Source organism: Phyllobates terribilis, unplaced genomic scaffold (genome assembly GCF_046119375.1).
Source record: "Phyllobates terribilis strain yellow unplaced genomic scaffold, ASM4611937v1 Scaffold_186__1_contigs__length_3700242, whole genome shotgun sequence".
Classification (NCBI taxonomy): domain Eukaryota; kingdom Metazoa; phylum Chordata; class Amphibia; order Anura; family Dendrobatidae; genus Phyllobates; species Phyllobates terribilis.
This window is the reverse complement of record NW_027362946.1, coordinates 2062832-2082529: the sequence shown is the minus strand read 5'-3', so window position 1 is coordinate 2082529 and position 19698 is coordinate 2062832. Positions and strand designations below refer to the sequence as shown.

General features: G+C 49.0%; 2 protein-coding genes across 2 annotated transcripts in view; both read left to right on the top strand.

The window, feature by feature from the left end:
- The window catches only part of LOC141212801 (uncharacterized), a 330767-nt gene that overhangs the window by 39132 nt on the left and 271937 nt on the right, over window positions 1-19698 (top strand). The gene's annotated exons all lie outside the window — the stretch shown is intronic.
- LOC141212774 (uncharacterized) overlaps window positions 1-19698 on the top strand; it is a gene marked incomplete at its 5' end in the record, with an annotated part of 67111 nt that overhangs the window by 14051 nt on the left and 33362 nt on the right. The window contains 3 exons of the mRNA XM_073665082.1: window positions 17024-17160; window positions 17247-17366; window positions 17444-17578. Coding sequence (XP_073521183.1) covers window positions 17024-17160; window positions 17247-17366; window positions 17444-17578 — 392 coding nt within the window. The remainder of the gene's footprint in view (window positions 1-17023; window positions 17161-17246; window positions 17367-17443; window positions 17579-19698) is intronic.

Sequence of the window (19698 nt, the reverse complement as noted above, 5' to 3'; positions counted from 1 at the left end):
GTTCACTATACCCCTTAATAAAATCCTTGAGGGGTATAGTTTCCAAAATGGGGTTACTTGTGGGGGAGCTCCACTGTTTAGGCACATCAGGGGCTCTCCAAACGCAACATGGTGTCCGCTAACAAATTGAATGGAAAATCGGCTCAAATTGTTAGCGGACACCATGTTGCGTTTGGAGAGCTCCTGATGTGCCTAAACAGTGGAGCTCCCCCACAAGTGACCCCATTTTGGAAACTAGACCCCCCAAGGCACCTATCTAGATGCATAGTGAGAACTTGGAACCCCTAGGTGCTTCACAAATTGATTCGGAAAAATGAAAAAATATTTTTTTTTCCACTTTTTAATTTTTACGAATATATTTGTGAAGCACCTGAGGGTTCCAAGTGCTCACTATGCATCTAGAAAGGTGCCTTGGGGGGTCTAGTTTCCAAAATGGGGTCACTTGTGGGGGAGCTCCACTGTTTAGGCACATCAGGGGCTCTCCAAACGCAACATGGTGTCCGCTAACAATTTGAGCCGATTTTCCATTCAATTTGTTAGAGGACACCATGTTGCGTTTGGAGAGCCCCTGATGTGCCTAAACAGTGGAGCTCCCCCACAAGTGACCCCATTTTGGAAACTAGACCCCCCAAGGCACCTATCTAGATGCATAGTGAGCACTTGGAACCCTCAGGTGCTTCACAAATTGATTAGTAAAAATGAAAAATTGGAAAAAAAAAAACTTTTTCAATCAATTTGTGAAGCACCTAGGGTTCCAAGTGCTCACTATGCATCTAGATAGGTGCCTTGGGGGGTCTAGTTTCAAGCAAATTTTACAATCAAAAAGTCAAATGGCGCTCCTTCCCTTCCGAGCCCTGCCGTGCGCCCAAACAGTGGTTTTTCCCCACATATGGGGTATCTGCGTGCCCAGGGGAAATTGCACAACAAATTTTGGGGTCCATTTTTTCCTGTTACCCCTGCGAAAATAAAAAAAATTGGGTCTAAAGTAACATTTTTGTGAAAAAAAGTTAAATGTTCATTTTTTTCTTCCACATCCCAAAAATTCCTGTGAAGCACCTGAAGGGTTAATAAAGTTCTTGAATGTGGTTTTGAGCACCTTGAGGGGTGCAGTTTTTAGAATGGTGTCACTTTTGGGTATTTTCTGTCATAAAGACCTCTCAAAGTCACTTCAAATGTGATGTGGTCCCTAAAAAAATAGGTTTTGTAAATTTTGTTGGAAAAATGAGAAATTGCTGGTCAACTTTTAACCCTTATAGCTCCCTAACAAAAAAAAATTTTGGTTCCAAAATTGTGCTGATGTAAAGTAGACATGTGGGAAATGTTATTTATTAACTATTTTGTGTGACATATCTCTCTGATTTAAGGGCATAAAAGTTCAAATTTTGAAAATTGCTAAATTTTCAAAATTTTCGCCAAATTTCCGTTTTTTTTCACAAATAAATGCAAGTGATATCGAAGAAATTTTACCACAATCATGAAGTACAATATGTCACGAAAAAACAATCTCAGAATCAGGGGGATTCGTTGAAGCGTTCCAGAGTAATTACCTCATAAAGTGACAGTGGTCAGAATTGTAAAAATTGGCCTGGTCATTAAAGTGCAAACCACTTTGGGTTGTAAAGGGGTTAATTCGCTGAGGTTATAATATCAAAAATGGAGTCACTTTATGGGACTTCTACTGCTCTGGTTTTCTGCCATTTTGTCACATTAGGGCTTCTGCAAATGGTGTGTTCCATCTCCTCTGGGACCTGCTCCAGCGACGTCTTCTTCTCTCACCAGGAGCCTTATTCATTCTGTAGGCTGCGCTGGTGATGGAGGAGATGTCAGAACTAGAAGCTCTGGGTGGTGCAGGCTCTGTCCAGCCACTAAGATTAGGGTGCCTGGTACCTGTAGTACTATCCAGTCTGGCAGTATGGGTGTGTGTGCTGTCCAGCTGGAGTAATCTGCTCCCTGCTTCAGCCATTTGGAGAGCACCGCACCCTACTAAAGCTGGAAGCATATTGCTGGAAGCTGCCAGATACAGCCTTGTTCTCCTCTGGTTCAGTCCTCTGTGCTCAGCTCCCGGCTTGTGGATTTGTTTCCTGTTGTGACCCCGGCCCGTTTACTGACTACTCTTGTGTCTTCTGATTTTGTATTTTCTCTGCCCTCCTGGTTCTGACCCGGCTACCTGACTATTCTTCTTGTCATCTTACACCACAGAACATTAGATAACACTGTGGCCCAAGCTTAGGGGGTCTCTGTGTAAGTCCAGATCCATGTAGAGGGGTTAAAGGGTGATGAGCAAGGCAATTCGTGGGATCTGGAAAATGAAGTAGATGGCCCCCACAAACAGGCTTGGTGCTATCTTTTGAACTGCCAGGTGACCATGAACAGTGCCCCCAATACATTGTGCCTGCAAACTATTCAAGCAAGATCTGCATTCAAATAGCTAAATGTCGCTCCTTCCCTTCTTAACCTGCCATGTGCCCAGACAGTAGTGTACAACCATATATAGAGGATTGTCGGATTCAAGAGAAGTTGGTAAATAATTTGTAAGGTCCATTTGTTTCCTATTATCATTTGAGAAGAAAGTTATCACCACATAAAGTGACACGCGTCAGATTTGAAAAATGGGGCCTAATTAGGAACAAAAAACTGGCTGCAGGAAGAGGTTAAATTAGAGTATTTTGGAAACTAACTACTATAGTCAAAAACTGACTATAGACAATAACACATCTACTGAAATGATCAAACTCAACACTTCATGAGTAAAAAATGAGTAACTAGTGGTGAAACCTCTCTGTGGTAATTAGATTATGGGGCTCGACGGCTCTTGGCAATCTAAACTATCGTAAGGGACAATATTTTCTGTCAGATGAGTTTCAGGCTGCGTGCCCACGTAGCGTTTTTCAAGCGTTTATGCTGCGGAATTTCCGCAGCGTAAACGCTTGTGAAACGCTAGGTCATCCGCACCCCATGGTCCCCAAGGGGATTCCGCAACTTCTATGCACATGCTGCGGATTTTTCCGCAGCGTTTATGCTGCGTTCAAAAATCCGCAGCATGTTCATTCTTTTTACGTTTCCGCAAGCGGAATTGCCATTTCCAATGCATTAAAAAACGCAAGGCAATTCCGCATGTGGAAATCGCGCGATAAACGCGTGCGGAATTCCGCATGCGTTTTAACTTGCAGAAATGAAGCAGAAATTTTCTGCTTCATTTCTGCAACGTGGGCACATAGCCTCAAGAAGAAATATTAGACATTCAAAGAGAACTTTTTCTAATAGTGCAGAGCTGAGGTGTCTTAAATTTAGCCCTCGGGCATTGGGAAGACGTAATGGAGACCTTCTTTTAAAGACTACCAGGGAGTTACAGACTCACATAATTGAGGCAGGCCGATCCCACCACAATCAAACTATCATACAAAATGACAAAAAAGAAAAAACATCCTCAACAAGAACATATGTATGAAGGGAGAGCTCCAACACTAAACTGGAGTTGCACTCAACCATTGCATGAGCTGGACCATTGGAGCTACCATGAGTCCTGACCAGAAGAGTAGAGAAAGTATTAGCGCCCCCATTTCAGGAGAGATTGTGCAGTAATCTGAATTCCTTAGAATAAAAAACATAATGTAATTTATGATGTGACACCCCAGGGGTCTGGTTGTCACAGTGATAGAGATATTACGTCTGAGAGCAGGTGGGAGGTCCTTTGGTCAGGGATCCTGTGCATGCCACACCTCCTGCCCAGCCTTGGGAGGGGAAGAACTTCCCCTGTATAAACCCGGGGCTGAGGCAGAGGGATTGAGTCCAGGAAGAGCAGAGACAAGAGCAGCATAGGAAGCAGCAGAGTCACAAGGAGTCAGGGGCTGGCAGCTAAAGAGCTCGCCCTGACTAAGAAGATTCTTTACCGGACCTGGAGTCCGAGGCTGTGGGGACTAACTTCTACCCAGCAGCAGAATCCGTCAGGCAGGGGATTTCAGGTCCCCTGGCCCAGAAGCCCGAAGGCCCCGAGTCACCGGCCATACGGGTGAGCACCACACGGTACACTCAGGGACGTGGGCTACTTACATCAGCTTCTAGCAAGGTAGCCAGAAGAGTACAGTCAGCTTGGGAGGCCTACAACTACGCCTGGCCAGGGGAGATCCCATCTGCTCAAGGACTGACCAGGCCCCGTTCGCTAGCAAGTACTCCGGGAGGGTCTATCGGTGTTATCAGTAAAGACCCTGAACGCTACCATACCGTCTCTGAGTGGTTCCTGCTACCCCCATCATCCACGTCGGCTGCCCTGAGGCCATACCCCTCCCGTTGGGGGTTATACTATCACGCTGCACCATCCTTCCACCGGCCTCAGCGGTCTGCCCTGCAGCAGTAGCCCCCTGGCTGCATTCAACGGGTGGCGTAGTCATCAACCGTTTTCTACCGCTAACAGACTGCCGTCCAGTTTGACTCCCTGGGCACGGACCGGGTCACCGCCACGAGACTACAACCCTAAACAGATCCGGCTCCGGGTAAGCTCCCGCGTGCGCAACGCAGCGCGACACAGGCCCAGGGGCGCGTCAACTTTGGCGTAGTCGGCAGGATCACGTGCCCGCAACCACCGGGTACTGCGTGCCTGAAAAGCAAAGACTGTTCAAACTTACCAGTGGTGAAGATTCCCGCCATCGGTGAAGATTCCCGCCATCCGGCGCCATCTTCAGCCTTCTTCCCGCCATCGGTGAAGTTTCCCGCCATCCGGCGCCATCTTCAGCCTTCTTCCCGCCATCCGTGGAGTTTTCCCGCCATTGGACGCCATCTTGAGGACGCCGCGCGGGAAGAAGAGGGGCGTGGACTCCGAAAGCGCGCGAGAACTGAAGCCCCGCCTCACGTCCGGACGTTGCGTAAGGTCCTGGAAGGAGCCCAGCAGACGCCGACGTCACAGGAGCGCGACGGAAGGTCCTCAACCCTGACGATCCACTGCGGAGCCGCGGCCTATGGAAGAGGATCATCGCAAGGTAGGCCACGGTCCACTAGGGGGGAGGAAGATGTCGGATACGGAGGAGAGCTTCACTACCTCGACCCCCGCCAGCGCCACCGCTGCTGCAGTTATGCCCTTCACCATGCCATATATCCCGGGAGCAGCTTGGCTACCCCAGTACTCAGGGGAGTCACATACCCTGCATGACTTTAGAGAAAAGCTGGATAGCCTCTTCCAGGTGTACCCCCTCACAGAAGAGCAAAAAGTGAGCATCCTGGTGGCCCAACTAATCGGGGCAGCCAAAAGAGAAGTAAAATCTTGGCCACCTGGGAGGAGGACTGTCGCAGAGATACTAACCCGGCTGAGGGACACCTTCGATACCCGCACCTCAGCCGAGATCAAGCTTAGATTCTACGGGTGCAAGCAGCGAGCGCATGAGAGTATAAGGGACTATGCACTAAACCTACAAGAGGCCCTGAGGGCCATAAAGCAGACCGACCCTGATGGGGTGGGAAACGAGGACAGGCTGTTGACTGAACAATTTATAGAGGGTTTATATTGCAATGCCCACCGAACCCAGTTGCGGGCAATGGCCTTACAGGATCCCCATCTGGACTTTGCACAGTTCAAGGATAGAGCTATCCGGGTGCTCCGAGAACCAGCACCGGGTGGCGTTGTGACCCACAGGCGCCCAGCTATTACTTACCACCAGGAGGCGGCGCCCTTGTCGGCAGGGCCTGTGGGAGCTGATGCGCAGGCTTTGGACAATGACCCGGCTCCAGACCTACACCATCAGGTCCAAGAGCTAGTTAAGAGCGTTGCTGCGCTAACCCGAACTGTGCAGTCTTTACAGGTTTCCACTCCAGGGAAGATCCAGCTGGCATCCGGACCGGAGGACATCCCGTGGCGTCGACCAAGGAGGACCCCACCGGCCAGAGGAAGACCCAGTGACCGATACAGCGAGGACGGACGACCCATCTGCCGCCGCTGCAATCAACCCGGACATATGGAAAGGTACTGTTCTTTAAACGGGCACAACCTGGGGTAGAGGGCCAACCCCCAGGAAAAAGATCACCAGGCCCATCGAACTGGCGCGACAGATATGTGGGAGGACGTCCAGTCTTGCCTGTGGTACTGGATGGCATTCCCATGAGTGCCCTACTGGACACCGGGTCACAGGTCACCACCATCCCGTACGTGCTCTTCAAGCAGTACTGGAATGACTCGGATATTACCCGCTACCCTGACGACGACTTGAGTATCATCGCCAGCAATGGTCAGCCCGTGCCACAGATCGGATTTAAAGAGGTGACCATCAAAATTGGTAGAGTCGAACTGGCCGCACAGGGACTGATCATTGTAGACATTGACAAACATGAGAGTCACCCAAAGATAACTCTAGGAACTAATGTAATTGAAAATTGTCTTGCAGAGGTGATTTTCCTTTTACAGCAGGTTGCCAAGAATGCCAGCTCCGGCGAGCAGCGGGTGCTCCAGAAAGAGATCCGGGCACTGATGCAACGGCAACAAGTGGAACTCTCCGGCGGTGAGATTGGTAGCGTAAGAATGTGTGACCCTTTTCCTATTGCCATGCCCCCAAAAAGTGAAATGATGATTTGGTGCCGGGCAGCTATTGGTCTGAGAGGTAGAGATTACCAGGCAATGGTAGAACCAGTTTACTCAGATAGTAGGCCCACCATTTTGACAGCACGGGGGGTGGTCAATGTACGCCATGGGAGGGTGCCCGTTCGCATAATAAATATCGGGGAGAGGGAAGTGTACCTGCCCCGGTATGCCACGCTAGCCAAATTATATACCACTAATCAAAATTCTATACAATTTGTGGAACCCTTGCCTCCATCTCACCCGGAGGAAGGTAACGGCTCTAAGAAAGACATGGAGGACTGGTGTCAGCAACTACATCTGGGTACTGACTCCACTCCCTCACACCAGAAACAAGGAGTCTATCGGGTGGTTCAAGAGTATGAGAGAGTGTTTAGTAAACACCCGTTAGACTTCGGGCGAGTCAAGGGGGTAGAACACCGCATCCCCACGGGAGATCATCCTCCCATAAAAGAGAGGTATCGACCCGTACCCCCTGCACATTACCAACACGCCAAGGGGATGCTTAGAGACATGAAGGAGGCTGGGGTAATCCGGGATAGCTGTAGCCCCTGGGCAGCCCCACTAGTTTTAGTCAAAAAGAAAGACAACACCATGAGGATGTGTGTAGATTACCGGAAAATCAACCGTATCACACACAAGGATGCGTACCCCTTACCAAGGATAGAGGAGTCATTGGCTGCTTTAAGATCTGCTAACTTCTTCTCTACCTTGGATCTCACTAGCGGGTACTGGCAGGTTCCTGTAGCAGAGGCAGACCGGGAGAAGACTGCATTCACCACCCCGATGGGACTTAGTGAGTTCACCTGCATGCCGTTCGGACTCTGCAACGCCCCAGGAACCTTCCAACGATTAATGGAGTGCTGTCTGGGCCACAGAAACTTCGAGACGGTCCTGTTGTACCTGGACGATGTCATCGTATACTCCAAAACTTACGAGGACCACCTGAAACACCTGGCGGAGGTGTTCGAAGCTCTGGCGAGTTATGGCCTAAAGGTGAAACCCTCCAAGTGTCACCTCCTGAAACCAAAGGTGCAATACCTGGGACACGTGGTGAGCGCTGACGGAGTGGCTCCCGACCCCGATAAGATCACCGCAATTAAGGGATGGCCAAGCCCCTCCAGCGTAAAAGAAGTGCGGCAGTTCCTAGGGTTGGTAGGCTACTACCGAAGGTTTATTCCCGGTTTCACCAAAAAGGCAGCGCCTATGCAGGACCTCCTGATAGGCCAGTCCCGGAAGGCCAAGAACCAGAAGCCGCCCTTCAAATGGGAAGAGCTAGAAGAAGAGTCCTTCCGCCAGCTGAAGATGGCCCTCACGGGGGATGAAATCTTGGCGTACCCAGACTATAGCCAGCCCTTCATCCTCTACACCGACGCCAGTAACATCGGGCTAGGAGCCGTACTATCCCAGATTCAGCAGGGGAGAGAACGAGTGATCTCCTATGCCAGCCGAAAACTGCGACCCACCGAAAGGAACCCCGAGAATTACAGCTCATTTAAGCTAGAGTTCCTGGCCGTGGTATGGGCAGTCACCGAGCGCTTTAGGCATTACCTCGCTTCTTCCCGGTTCACCGTATACACGGATAACAACCCGTTGATACACCTGGACACGGCAAGACTCGGTGCCCTGGAGCAGAGGTGGATGGCCCGTCTGTCCAACTACGAGTTTACAATTAAATACCGGGCAGGGCGCTCCAATACCAACGCGGACGCCCTGTCCAGGATGCCCAACCTGCCGGACGGAGGAGAAGATCCGGAGGGACTGGAAGAAGTTGAACTCCCTGCGTTCCACCGTCATGGGACTATCCAGTATTCCCACCGGGTAAGGAGTAAGCAGGCTGCTACGTTGAACCCCTTACCTCACTACAACTGGGCGGAAACGCAAGACAGCGACCCTGCCGTCCGACTGGTGAAGGAGATGCTGACTCGCCCGGAGGCTAGCCTGGAATCAGACGCTCCAGAGGAAGCCAAACAACTATGGGCAGAGAAGAGTCGACTGTTCCTTTACAAGGGGAAGTTGTGCCGCAGAATGGTTAACTCCAGGACGCATGAACTACTCTGGCAAGTAGTGGTGCCACGAAGAGACGCAGCCATGGTGATGGAGGCATACCACGACGGAGCTGGACACTTCGGGTGGAAAAAGCTGGAGTTCCTGCTGCGCGAGCGGTTCCACTGGGTAGGCATGAGGGGAACCATCGAGAAGTGGTGCAGAGACTGTGGCCCGTGCAATCTGAGAAGGAAGGACCGGGCCAGCCAGAAGACTCCCCTGCAGTCCATCGTCACCCGGCAACCGTTGGAACTGGTGGCCTTGGATCATGTAAAACTGACCCCCAGCAGAAGTGGCTACGTCTACGCGTTAACCATCGTGGATCATTACTCCCGGTTTCTGGTTGTCGTCCCCGTCAAGGACTTAACGGCTCGAACAGCAGCTAGAGCCTTCCAGCAGCACTTTTGCCGCCCACACGGGTACCCGGACCAAGTGCTGACGGACCAGGGACCTGCCTTTGAAGCGGAGGTCTTCCAGGAATTCTGTAATCTGTATGGCTGCCGGAAGATAAGGACGACACCCTACCATCCGCAAACTAATGGACTTTGTGAAAAAATGAACCAGGTGGTAATGGATCTTCTAAAAACGTTGCCCCTGGAAGAACGCAGTCTGTGGCCTGAGAAGTTGCCCGATCTGGTGGACCTATACAACCACATCCCGGTAGGTTCCACCAACTGTACCCCGGCTTACCTAATGAGGGCAAGACCTGGTAAGTTACCTGTTGACCTGGAAATGGGAGTCCTGACGCCCGAGGACACTTCACCAGAAACAGACTGGGACACAGAGAGGCAGCAGCAGTACCGGAAAGTACAGGAGAGCGTGGAGCGAAGTCTTTGTCAGGCTAGGGAAAGACAAGAGAAGACTTACAACCAGTATGCTCCCGCTGTTCCCCTGGTACCCGGAGAGCAGGTCTTGAAGAGGAAGAGACGGCTCCACAAGTTGGACGACCAGTGGGAGAAGGACCCGTACACCGTACTGCCCTCAAGCCACGAGAACCCAAAGGTCTGTACCATCAGTAAAGACGGAGGGGAAACCACAGCCATTGTATCCCGGGACCACCTGAAGAAGTGCCCCGAACAACTGAGGAACCCTGAGGAGGAACAGGAAGACCATCGACCCGTGGAAGAAAGGGAAGATATGGTTAGTACCGTGCTCGGGGACTTCCCTCGGTCTTGGACTCAAGTCAATGGTGCAGTTGTGGTACCCGTACTCACCTTCCTCCAACCATCATCCCAAGAACCTACGGAGCAACGGGTAGAGCTGGAAGAGCAGCCGGTCCAGGAGGCAGAAGACTCCACCCAAGCGGAACGGGAGAATCCACCCTCTGCTTATAGTGAGCCTGCCGTACCCCTAGTGAGACAAAGAGCCGGTAGACAGCTGCCCAGTTTACCCTTGACAGCTCCTACACCCTGTAGTTCAGGGCCAGACAGTCAGCTCCGTAGGTCCACTAGGGCCACTAGAGGCCAGTTACCCGCACGTTGGAGGATCTAAATGTTTAAGTTGTTTTACAATGTTTACCTGTTTATTGTTGCTTGTGTGTAATTTTGTGTTTCTAGTTGTTTTTAGGAGTCTTCGGTGGATTTACCGGGAATCCTTTGTATATAGTTGGAGCGTAACCCAGGATGGACTAGAGACTGTTAAGGACTCGGGGTAGGACAGACCCCTACCTGGTTACGTCTCCCTGTGTTGGTGAAATGGACACCTTTGCTTTTCTTCAAAGACTGCACCCGGTTGCGGACATCCGTGACCATCTTATTGTGTTTCCTTATTGTATTTTATTGTTCTTTGATATACCTTGTTATATTTTTCTAAAAAATGTTTAGTCCCGGAGTACTAAATTTCACTAGGGGGGAGTGTGACACCCCAGGGGTCTGGTTGTCACAGTGATAGAGATATTACGTCTGAGAGCAGGTGGGAGGTCCTTTGGTCAGGGATCCTGTGCATGCCACACCTCCTGCCCAGCCTTGGGAGGGGAAGAACTTCCCCTGTATAAACCCGGGGCTGAGGCAGAGGGATTGAGTCCAGGAAGAGCAGAGACAAGAGCAGCATAGGAAGCAGCAGAGTCACAAGGAGTCAGGGGCTGGCAGCTAAAGAGCTCGCCCTGACTAAGAAGATTCTTTACCGGACCTGGAGTCCGAGGCTGTGGGGACTAACTTCTACCCAGCAGCAGAATCCGTCAGGCAGGGGATTTCAGGTCCCCTGGCCCAGAAGCCCGAAGGCCCCGAGTCACCGGCCATACGGGTGAGCACCACACGGTACACTCAGGGACGTGGGCTACTTACATCAGCTTCTAGCAAGGTAGCCAGAAGAGTACAGTCAGCTTGGGAGGCCTACAACTACGCCTGGCCAGGGGAGATCCCATCTGCTCAAGGACTGACCAGGCCCCGTTCGCTAGCAAGTACTCCGGGAGGGTCTATCGGTGTTATCAGTAAAGACCCTGAACGCTACCATACCGTCTCTGAGTGGTTCCTGCTACCCCCATCATCCACGTCGGCTGCCCTGAGGCCATACCCCTCCCGTTGGGGGTTATACTATCACGCTGCACCATCCTTCCACCGGCCTCAGCGGTCTGCCCTGCAGCAGTAGCCCCCTGGCTGCATTCAACGGGTGGCGTAGTCATCAACCGTTTTCTACCGCTAACAGACTGCCGTCCAGTTTGACTCCCTGGGCACGGACCGGGTCACCGCCACGAGACTACAACCCTAAACAGATCCGGCTCCGGGTAAGCTCCCGCGTGCGCAACGCAGCGCGACACAGGCCCAGGGGCGCGTCAATGACGTGGAGTGATTCCATGAAACCAGGGCTCGAGCCATGCCAACACATCTCCTGCAGGCGTGAATAAATGTATATTACAGCCATCAGCCAGGCACAGCTTAGAGATATATCATGGCACAGGTGTAATGTTTTTTATAATAATATTTTTTATTTTTATATAGCGCCAACATATTCCACAGCGCTTTACAGACATTATCATCGCTGTCCCCAATGGGGCTCATAATCTAAATTCCCTATCAGTATGGTCTTTGGAGTGGGGAGGAAACTGGAGAGCAAGGAGGAAACCCAAGCAAACACAGGGAGAACATACAAACTACTTGCAGATTTTGTCCTTGGTGGGACTCGAACCCGGGACCACAGCGCTGCAAAGCCACTGTGCTGCCCTTTTTATTTTTTATGAAGTCTTATCACAATCCTCTTTGAAGTTAGTCAGTTTTAAAAGAAATTGAAAAGTATAAAGGGAAACTCTGTTGTTATTGTGCAGAAAATCACAATTGGCCCTCACTGCACATTTAATGTTGTCGATCATAAAAGTAAAGTTTGGTCAGAAAGACTGGACCTGGTCTTGTAGGGACCATATGAGAACATTCAGCAGCACAGAAAGGACTTTCAATGCCCGAAGTCATTTGAACAGTTTTGCTTTGGGTGGAGGAGAAAGTTTTGGTTTAGAAGCAAAATGGTGATCACACGATTGTGATACGGCCGGACTACACCACCGATAAAGCAGCCACAGCCTGTGACTGAGAAGAATCTGTGACTTCTCTGTATTCAGTGGTTACTACTCACCTGGACGGTTATCTGTAGGAATATCCTCTTTACACCGCTCATCACCCCTCACATATGTCTCTGTAGTATTAATATGGGTCAGAGCTTCACCCTGAAACAAATATTGTAAAAGTCACAGACAGATGGAGAAGTCACATCTATGATCAGCTCTAATCCTGCCATCTCCACCGTCCTCATTACACAAGTATAAAACATATAATACTGGTGGATAAAACAAGACTCAACACAAAAGTTTCACGGCCGTATACACATCATAGCGGAGATCTCATGACACCTTCTCTCCATCTACCTGATGATCCTGAGGAACATTGGGCTCTTCTTGTTTACAGTCCTGTGGAAGAAGAGGACGGGGATATCTCTCTGGTATTGTCCTCTTACTGGATAGATCTGGAGGAAACACATACAGGGACTGAATTCATTCTTTACATACAGATAATTATAGGCCGTGTGTATTCAGTCCTGTCTATTACCTGGTGATGTGAGGGGCTGGGGAACCTCCATCATGACGTCCTTGTACAGATCTTTGCGTCCTTCTAAATACTCCCACTCCTCCATGGAGAAATAGACAGCGACATCCTGACACCTTATAGGAACCTGACACATGCAATGATACTGTCACCCCCCCGATCCTTTCATAGCATTACTGTATAATGTCCCAGCATTCCCAGCAGTGTCACCTCTCCAGTCAGCAGCTCAATCATCTTGTAGGCGAGTTCTAGGATCTTCTGGTCATTGATGTCCTCATGTATCAGGGGGTGAGGTGGAGGCCCTGTGATTGGGCTCAGGGGTTTTCCCCATCCCTCAGACACAGGGTCCTGATAGCGCTCACTAGAGGTCTTCTTCACTACTGTGTAATCCTGGTGATGGAGAGACACATTAATAAATCTCACTCCAGACATTTCCAGAGTCCTCACCTCTCCAGTTCTGTCCATCTGTTATTCCCATAGATAAGAATGATGTAATGTGACGCCATCAGAATCTCTCACCTCTCCAGTAAGCCGGAAGAGGATCTCTAGGGTGAGGTGGAATATCCTCTCCGCCATCTTGTCTATGTCCATATCCATCTTTGATGGGATAATCAGCAAAATTCTCTTATATAGAAGATCTTCACTGAGAGGATCTGATATTGTAGAGACCTGAATGAGAAGATGATGAGCCGATGTAACATCATAAAAATCCTGTGTAATAATACAATTACTGGAGATAATAAGGGAAACATTTGAGGAGATTTATGTTTTACAGTATTTAGTTTTCGGCTTTACATCTAGTAATAAAACGTATATATTTTTGGCCACAGAAGACCAGCAGTTTCTTCCTCGGAGTCTATAGCTGAATACGTTTCTCACAAGATGGTGGTTTGATGGCTTTACGCGATGGTTGTTTGTTCTCGGCCCCGACCCTTTCACAACTCCTGTTTCCTGGTTTAATCGCAAGAGAAACACATAACGAGAACCTGGCTTACACCTCTGGGTTTTCACAAATGCAGCATTGATAAATGTCCACCATGTAAATATGCCGAACACAAGAAATAGATTTAATCACATTAAATAAAAACATTTCATTAAACAATTTATGTGGATGGGAACCAGCTAAGCCGCATTTTGTCCACAGCTATTATGTCACTGTTCACACCACACAGACCCCCTAAAAGAGTCTCCGTGTAATGGGGGATCCCCACATACCTCCACCTGCAGAGCCACCACCACATATATGGCTGCTCTGTGCGCACAGGACCTGTGATGAGGTCACAGGAGGGGAGGAGTCAGGGGTCACATGATCAGGGGCCTCAGTGGATGCACAGTGTGAACTGTGCTTCTCCTGTACAGTGATATCCAGAGTGAAGGTGCTACATGGAGACGTCTCCACAGTCAGTGACATTTCCGGCATTATTTGCCCCTCACTACTGGCACAATGACCCCGCTCCGCCATGGACACTTCTCTGGCCAATTGGCGGCAGATTTAAAATAAGTACGCCACCGTCGGGAGACATATTCTAGAATACCCGATGCGTTAGAATCGGGCCACCATCTAGTATGTTATAAATGTGCACCCTTTAGAGCCTTTCATGTGGAACTAAAGGGTGTTTAGCCTAATAAATAATTTAAAAAAACGACATGGAGTCCCCTTATTTTTGTAGCCAGCAAAGGAAAAGCAGACAGCTGAGATCTGATATTATCAGATTGGGAAGGTCTCTGGTTATTGGTCCCTCCTCAACCTAAAATTACTTACGATTATGTCTTTTTGTCTTTGCTCTTCCTGATTGCCCTCATGCGTTGACAATTGGTGTAAAGTGTCTTGGGATTGATGTAAGCTGTAGTTTGTCAAAAATCACAGCTGGCATCAGGCCCTAGTGTTAGTAATGGAGATGTGTCTATCAGACAACCCCATTACTGACCTAGTAAGTGTTAAATAGTTCATTATGGATATTCATTTTATTCTTAAATCTGAGTTCTATACATCAGCCATCGTGTCTAGTTGACATGCGCTATTTGTGTGTGTATTTTTAGTTCACTACCATATGTAGAACAGGTGTGCCATACGACTGGCTATAAAAGCCCATGGTGCAGAAAGGGGGGGCTCTCTCTCGCTCTTCCCATTCCACAGAACACAGAAGAAGGATCTGTATGCTGAGGAAGCAGCTGACATGTAGGCCCGGACACGTGCTGGACAAAGATGTGATTTACCAGCCAGGATCCAAGGAAAGATGGGTGAATCTCAACAATTAAGCTAATTATGGACAAATGGACAATTACTTTATAACTAATTATTGTATGTACCTGCTGCAATCTGATTCTTTTTAATGGACAATCCAAGAATAAATCGATACATTTTTTTATAAGAATATCGTGATATTGATACTTTGAGAAGTCCTCAGTAGAAAAAATAATACAGAAATGAGTATTATTTAACACTTATGAAAAATATTCCCCACATCCTGCATTGAACTACTGTACCCAATGTATTATATATTTTAGGAGTTGGAGTCGGTCCATTTTATAGCGACTTCAACTTCGACTCCACTAAAATGGGCTCTGTCTCTGACTCCACAGCCCTGGCGAGGACTGCCAAACACACACGGCTCCGCTCCGTACGCCTCGTACATGCGCGGCTCCGCTCCGTACACCTCGTACACGCGCTGCTCCGCTCCGTACGCCTCGTACACGCGCGGCTCCGCTCCGTACGCCTCGTACACGCGCGGCTCCGCTCCGTACGCCTCGTACACGCGCGGCTCCGCTCCGTATGCCTCGTACGCGCGCGGCTCCGCTCCGTACGCCTCGTACACGCGCGGCTCCGCACGCCTCGTACACGCGCGGCTGTGCTCCATACGCCTCGTACACGCGCTGCTCCGCTCCGTGCGCCTCGTACACGCGCGGCTCCGCTCCGTACGCCTCGTACACGCGCGGCTCCGCTCCGTACGCCTCGTACACGCGCGGCTCCGCTCCGTACGCCTCGTACACGCGCGGCTCCGCTCCGTACACCTCGTACACGCGCGGCTCCGCTTCGTACACGCGCGGCTCCGCTCCGTACACCTCGTACACGCGCGGCTCCGCTCCGTACACCTCGTACACGCGCGGCTCCGCTCCGTACACCTCGTACACACGCGGCTCAGCTCCGTACACCTCGTACACGCGCGGCTCCGCTCCGTACACCTCGTACACGCGCGGCTCCGCTCCGTACACCTCGTACACACGCGGCTCTGCTCCGTACACCTCGTACACACGCGGCTCTGCTCCGTACACCTCGTACACACGCGGCTCCGCTCCGTACACCTTGTACACACGCGGCTCCGCTCCGTACACCTCGTACACACGCGGCTCCGCTCCGTACGCCTCGTACACACGCGGCTCTGCTCCGTACACCTCGTACACACGCGGCTCTGCTCCGTACACCTCGTACACACGCGGCTCTGCTCCGTACACCTCGTACACACGCGGCTCTGCTCCGTACACCTCGTACACACGCGGCTCTGCTACATCCACACTGTAAACCCCTCCTGACCCCACACATAAACTTCAGCTCATCCAGCACCATGACAACCAGCACAGCAGAGTCCTGCATCCACTGAGGCCCCTGATCATGTGACCCCTGACTCCTCCCCTCCTGTGACCTCATCACAGCTCCTGTGCGCACAGAGCAGCCATATATGTGGTGGCGGCTCTGCAGGTGGAGGTATGTGGAGATTCCCCATTATTCTCTATTATTTCTTCCTCTTCCTTCTATGTCGCCTCCATACTCTGCAGCGCTGTACACACATTGTTATCACCGTCCCCATCGGGCCTCACTCTTTCCTTAGTCTTTCTTCACATTTGCCGCCTTCTCCATCTGTGTAATGATGTTTTCATCCATTTTTAGGAATATTTAACCCCTTGGCATCGGGTGATTTAAAGATTTTGTGCTTTAGAACTGAATTCACTTTAAAATGCACTGAAAAAAGAGAAAACCCTTCATGAAATGTCCGGTGTGAATGAGCGGCGATGTTTTCCTCCCGGTCGGTGCGATACCGAAATTAAGAAGAATTTATTATTATTTATTGGTTAAAATAAAATTCTGAATTTGGGGAAGAAGGGGAAGGATTTATAATGTTTATTGTTTTTATATATATTTTTATAGATTTTCAGTTATTCCCCATTCGGCCCCTGCGCATCCCCCCTCCCACCTCCATAAGGCTATAACCATCCATGGGGGCCTAGATCCAGGGGCTAGCTGGCACATTATATCCCGGGGTTACAAGCCGTAGCCCATGAGAAGCGGCCCGTCCCTAATGGCCACCATCCACATAGGACTATAGTTAGGTGAATCGATGGGATCCGCCAGCAGTCTAATGTGTATGGGCGCTTTCCTATTCCTATGGAGAAGATGATGTTGGAGAGAAAAGGACCCGAAGCTTTGGATTTCCGGAGGCCGATTCTTTTGTTCTCAGGGAGATAAGCGAATGCCGGAGCAGCTCTCTGATAGAGAACACAGAAGCTCGGAGCAGAGACCAATGCTCTAGTGTATGGGGGAGTCACGGAAGATAGATTTTGGATGTATCTGATGTGTTTGGGGCCTTTATCTATTTTCCTTTGGCTGCCTTATAAAGGTAACTGAGTTATTAGACTTTAAAGCAGCCACTATTAACCCCTTGATGAAATATGAAGTACTAGGTATGTCAAATGCTAGCTCCCTGACATTCATGCAGGCTCGTAAGACAAGCCCGCGTGTTTGCCAGCAGATGATGGCTGTGATAATCAGCCATCATCTGACCCACTGTTAAATGCCGCTGTTAATCTGTGACAGTGGCATTTACAGTGCGTCAACAAGGGGGCGCACTGTTCTAACTGTTCATCGGCCCTCCCCCGATGCGATCGTGTAACACCGATGGGTCGTCGTGACAGCCAAGGGTCAGCTGAAGACCCTGTGCCTGTCATGACAGTACTCTTGTGAAAGCCAACCTGTGACCTGTGCCTGCCATTGATAGGAGACATCATTTATGATTTTTGCTATACACAGCAATACTGTGGCATTGCTGTATATAGCTCAAGCGATCAGATGATCTCAGGGGGAATAAAACATTTTTTAAAATATGCAAAAAATGAATAAATATATTTATGTGTGTGTGTTCAAATCACACCCCTTTTTGCCTAATTAAAAATTAGGAAATAAAAAACAACAACACCTATTTGGTTGATATCGCTACGTTCATAAAAATCAGATCAAGATATAAAATAAATTAATCCAATCTTGACTGAAAAAAAACAGAAATGTAGAAATTTTTGCAAATTTATTAAAAAAGAAAAACTGAAATATCACATGGTCATAAGTATTCAGACCCTTTGCTCAGTATTGAGTAGAAGCACCCTTTTGGGCTAGTACAGCCATGAGTCTTCTTGGGAATGTTGCAACAAGTTTTTCACACCTGGATTTGGGGATCCTCTTCCATTCTTCCTTGCAGATCCTCTCCAGTCCCGTCAGGTTGGATGGTGAACGTTGGTCGACAGCCATATTCAGATCTCTCCAGAGATGCTCAATTGGGTTTAGGTCAGGGCTCTGGCTGGGCCAGTCAGGAATGGTCACAGAACTGTTCTGAAGCCACTCCTTTGTTATTTTAGCTGTGTGCTTAGGGTCATTGTCTTGTTGGAAGGTTAACCTTCGGCCAAGTCTGAGGTCCATAGCACTCTGGAAGAGGTTTTCATCCAGGATATCTCTGTACTTGGCCGCATTCATATTTCCTTCAATTGCAACCATTCGCCCTCTCCCTGCAGCTGAAAAACACTCTCATAGCATGATACTGCCACGACCATGTTTCACTGTTGGAATTGTATTGGACAGTGATGAGCAGTTCCTGGTGTTCTCCACACATACCGCTTAGAATTATCACAAAAAAGTTCTATCTTCGTCTCATCAGACCAGAGAATCTTATTTCTCATAGTTTAGGAGTCCGTCATATGTTTTTGAGCAAACTCTATGCGGGCTTTCATAAGTCTTGCACTGAGGAGAGGCTTCCGTTGGACCACTCTGCCATAAAGGCCCGACTGGTGGAGGGCTTCAGTGATAGTTGACTTTGTGGAACTTTCTCCTATCTCCATACAGCATCTCTGGAGCTGGCTCTTCTCCCACGATTGCTCAGCTTCGCTGGACGGCCAGGTCTAGGAAGACTTTTGGTGGTCCCAAACTTCTTCCATTTAAGGATTATGGAGGCCACTGTGCTATTAGTAACCTTGAGTAATGCAGAAATTGTTTTGTAACCGTGGCCAGATCTGTGCCTTGCCACAATTCTGTCTCTGCTCCTTGGGCAGTTCCTTTGAGCTCATGATTTTCATTTGATCTGACATGCACTGTGCGCTGTGAGGTCTTATATAGACAGGTGTGTGCCTTTCCAAATCAAGTCCTATCAGTTTAATTAAACACAGCTGGACTCCAATGAAGGAGTAGAACCATCTCAAGGAGGATCACAAGGAAATGGACAGCATGTGACTTAAATATGAGTGTCTGAGCAAAGGGTCTGAATACTTATGACCATGTGATATTTCAGTTTTTCTTTTATAATTTGCAAAAAATTCTACATTTCTGTTTTCTTTCAGTCAAGATGGGGTGCAGAGTGGACTTTAATGAGAAAAAAATGAACTTTTTAAAATTTACTAAATGGCTGCAATGAAACAAAGAGTGAAAAATGTAAAGGGGTCGGAATACTTTCCGTACTCACTGTATATATTGTATCAGAGAAAACTTACCGCATAGAAATAATAACAGATCCATACTCGCTATGTAGATACAGTAACACAATCAAGCTTGCTACATTGGTACCACAACAATTATATAATAAAAAATGTGTGGCTTGGAAACTGCCGTCCTAATTGTGCTGCATTCAAGCAGCATTGTGATAACAATAGTGAACATTACACGAGGGTCTTAGTAAAGTCCCCACACACCAATTATTTTTTTAATTCACCTAAAAAAACTGATAGGAAGGTTATGTGTACATAAGTCTCTGAATCATAAAGGGGATTATTTGGGAAGTCTGGGGAACCTGACATGATCGAGAGGAGATGAGT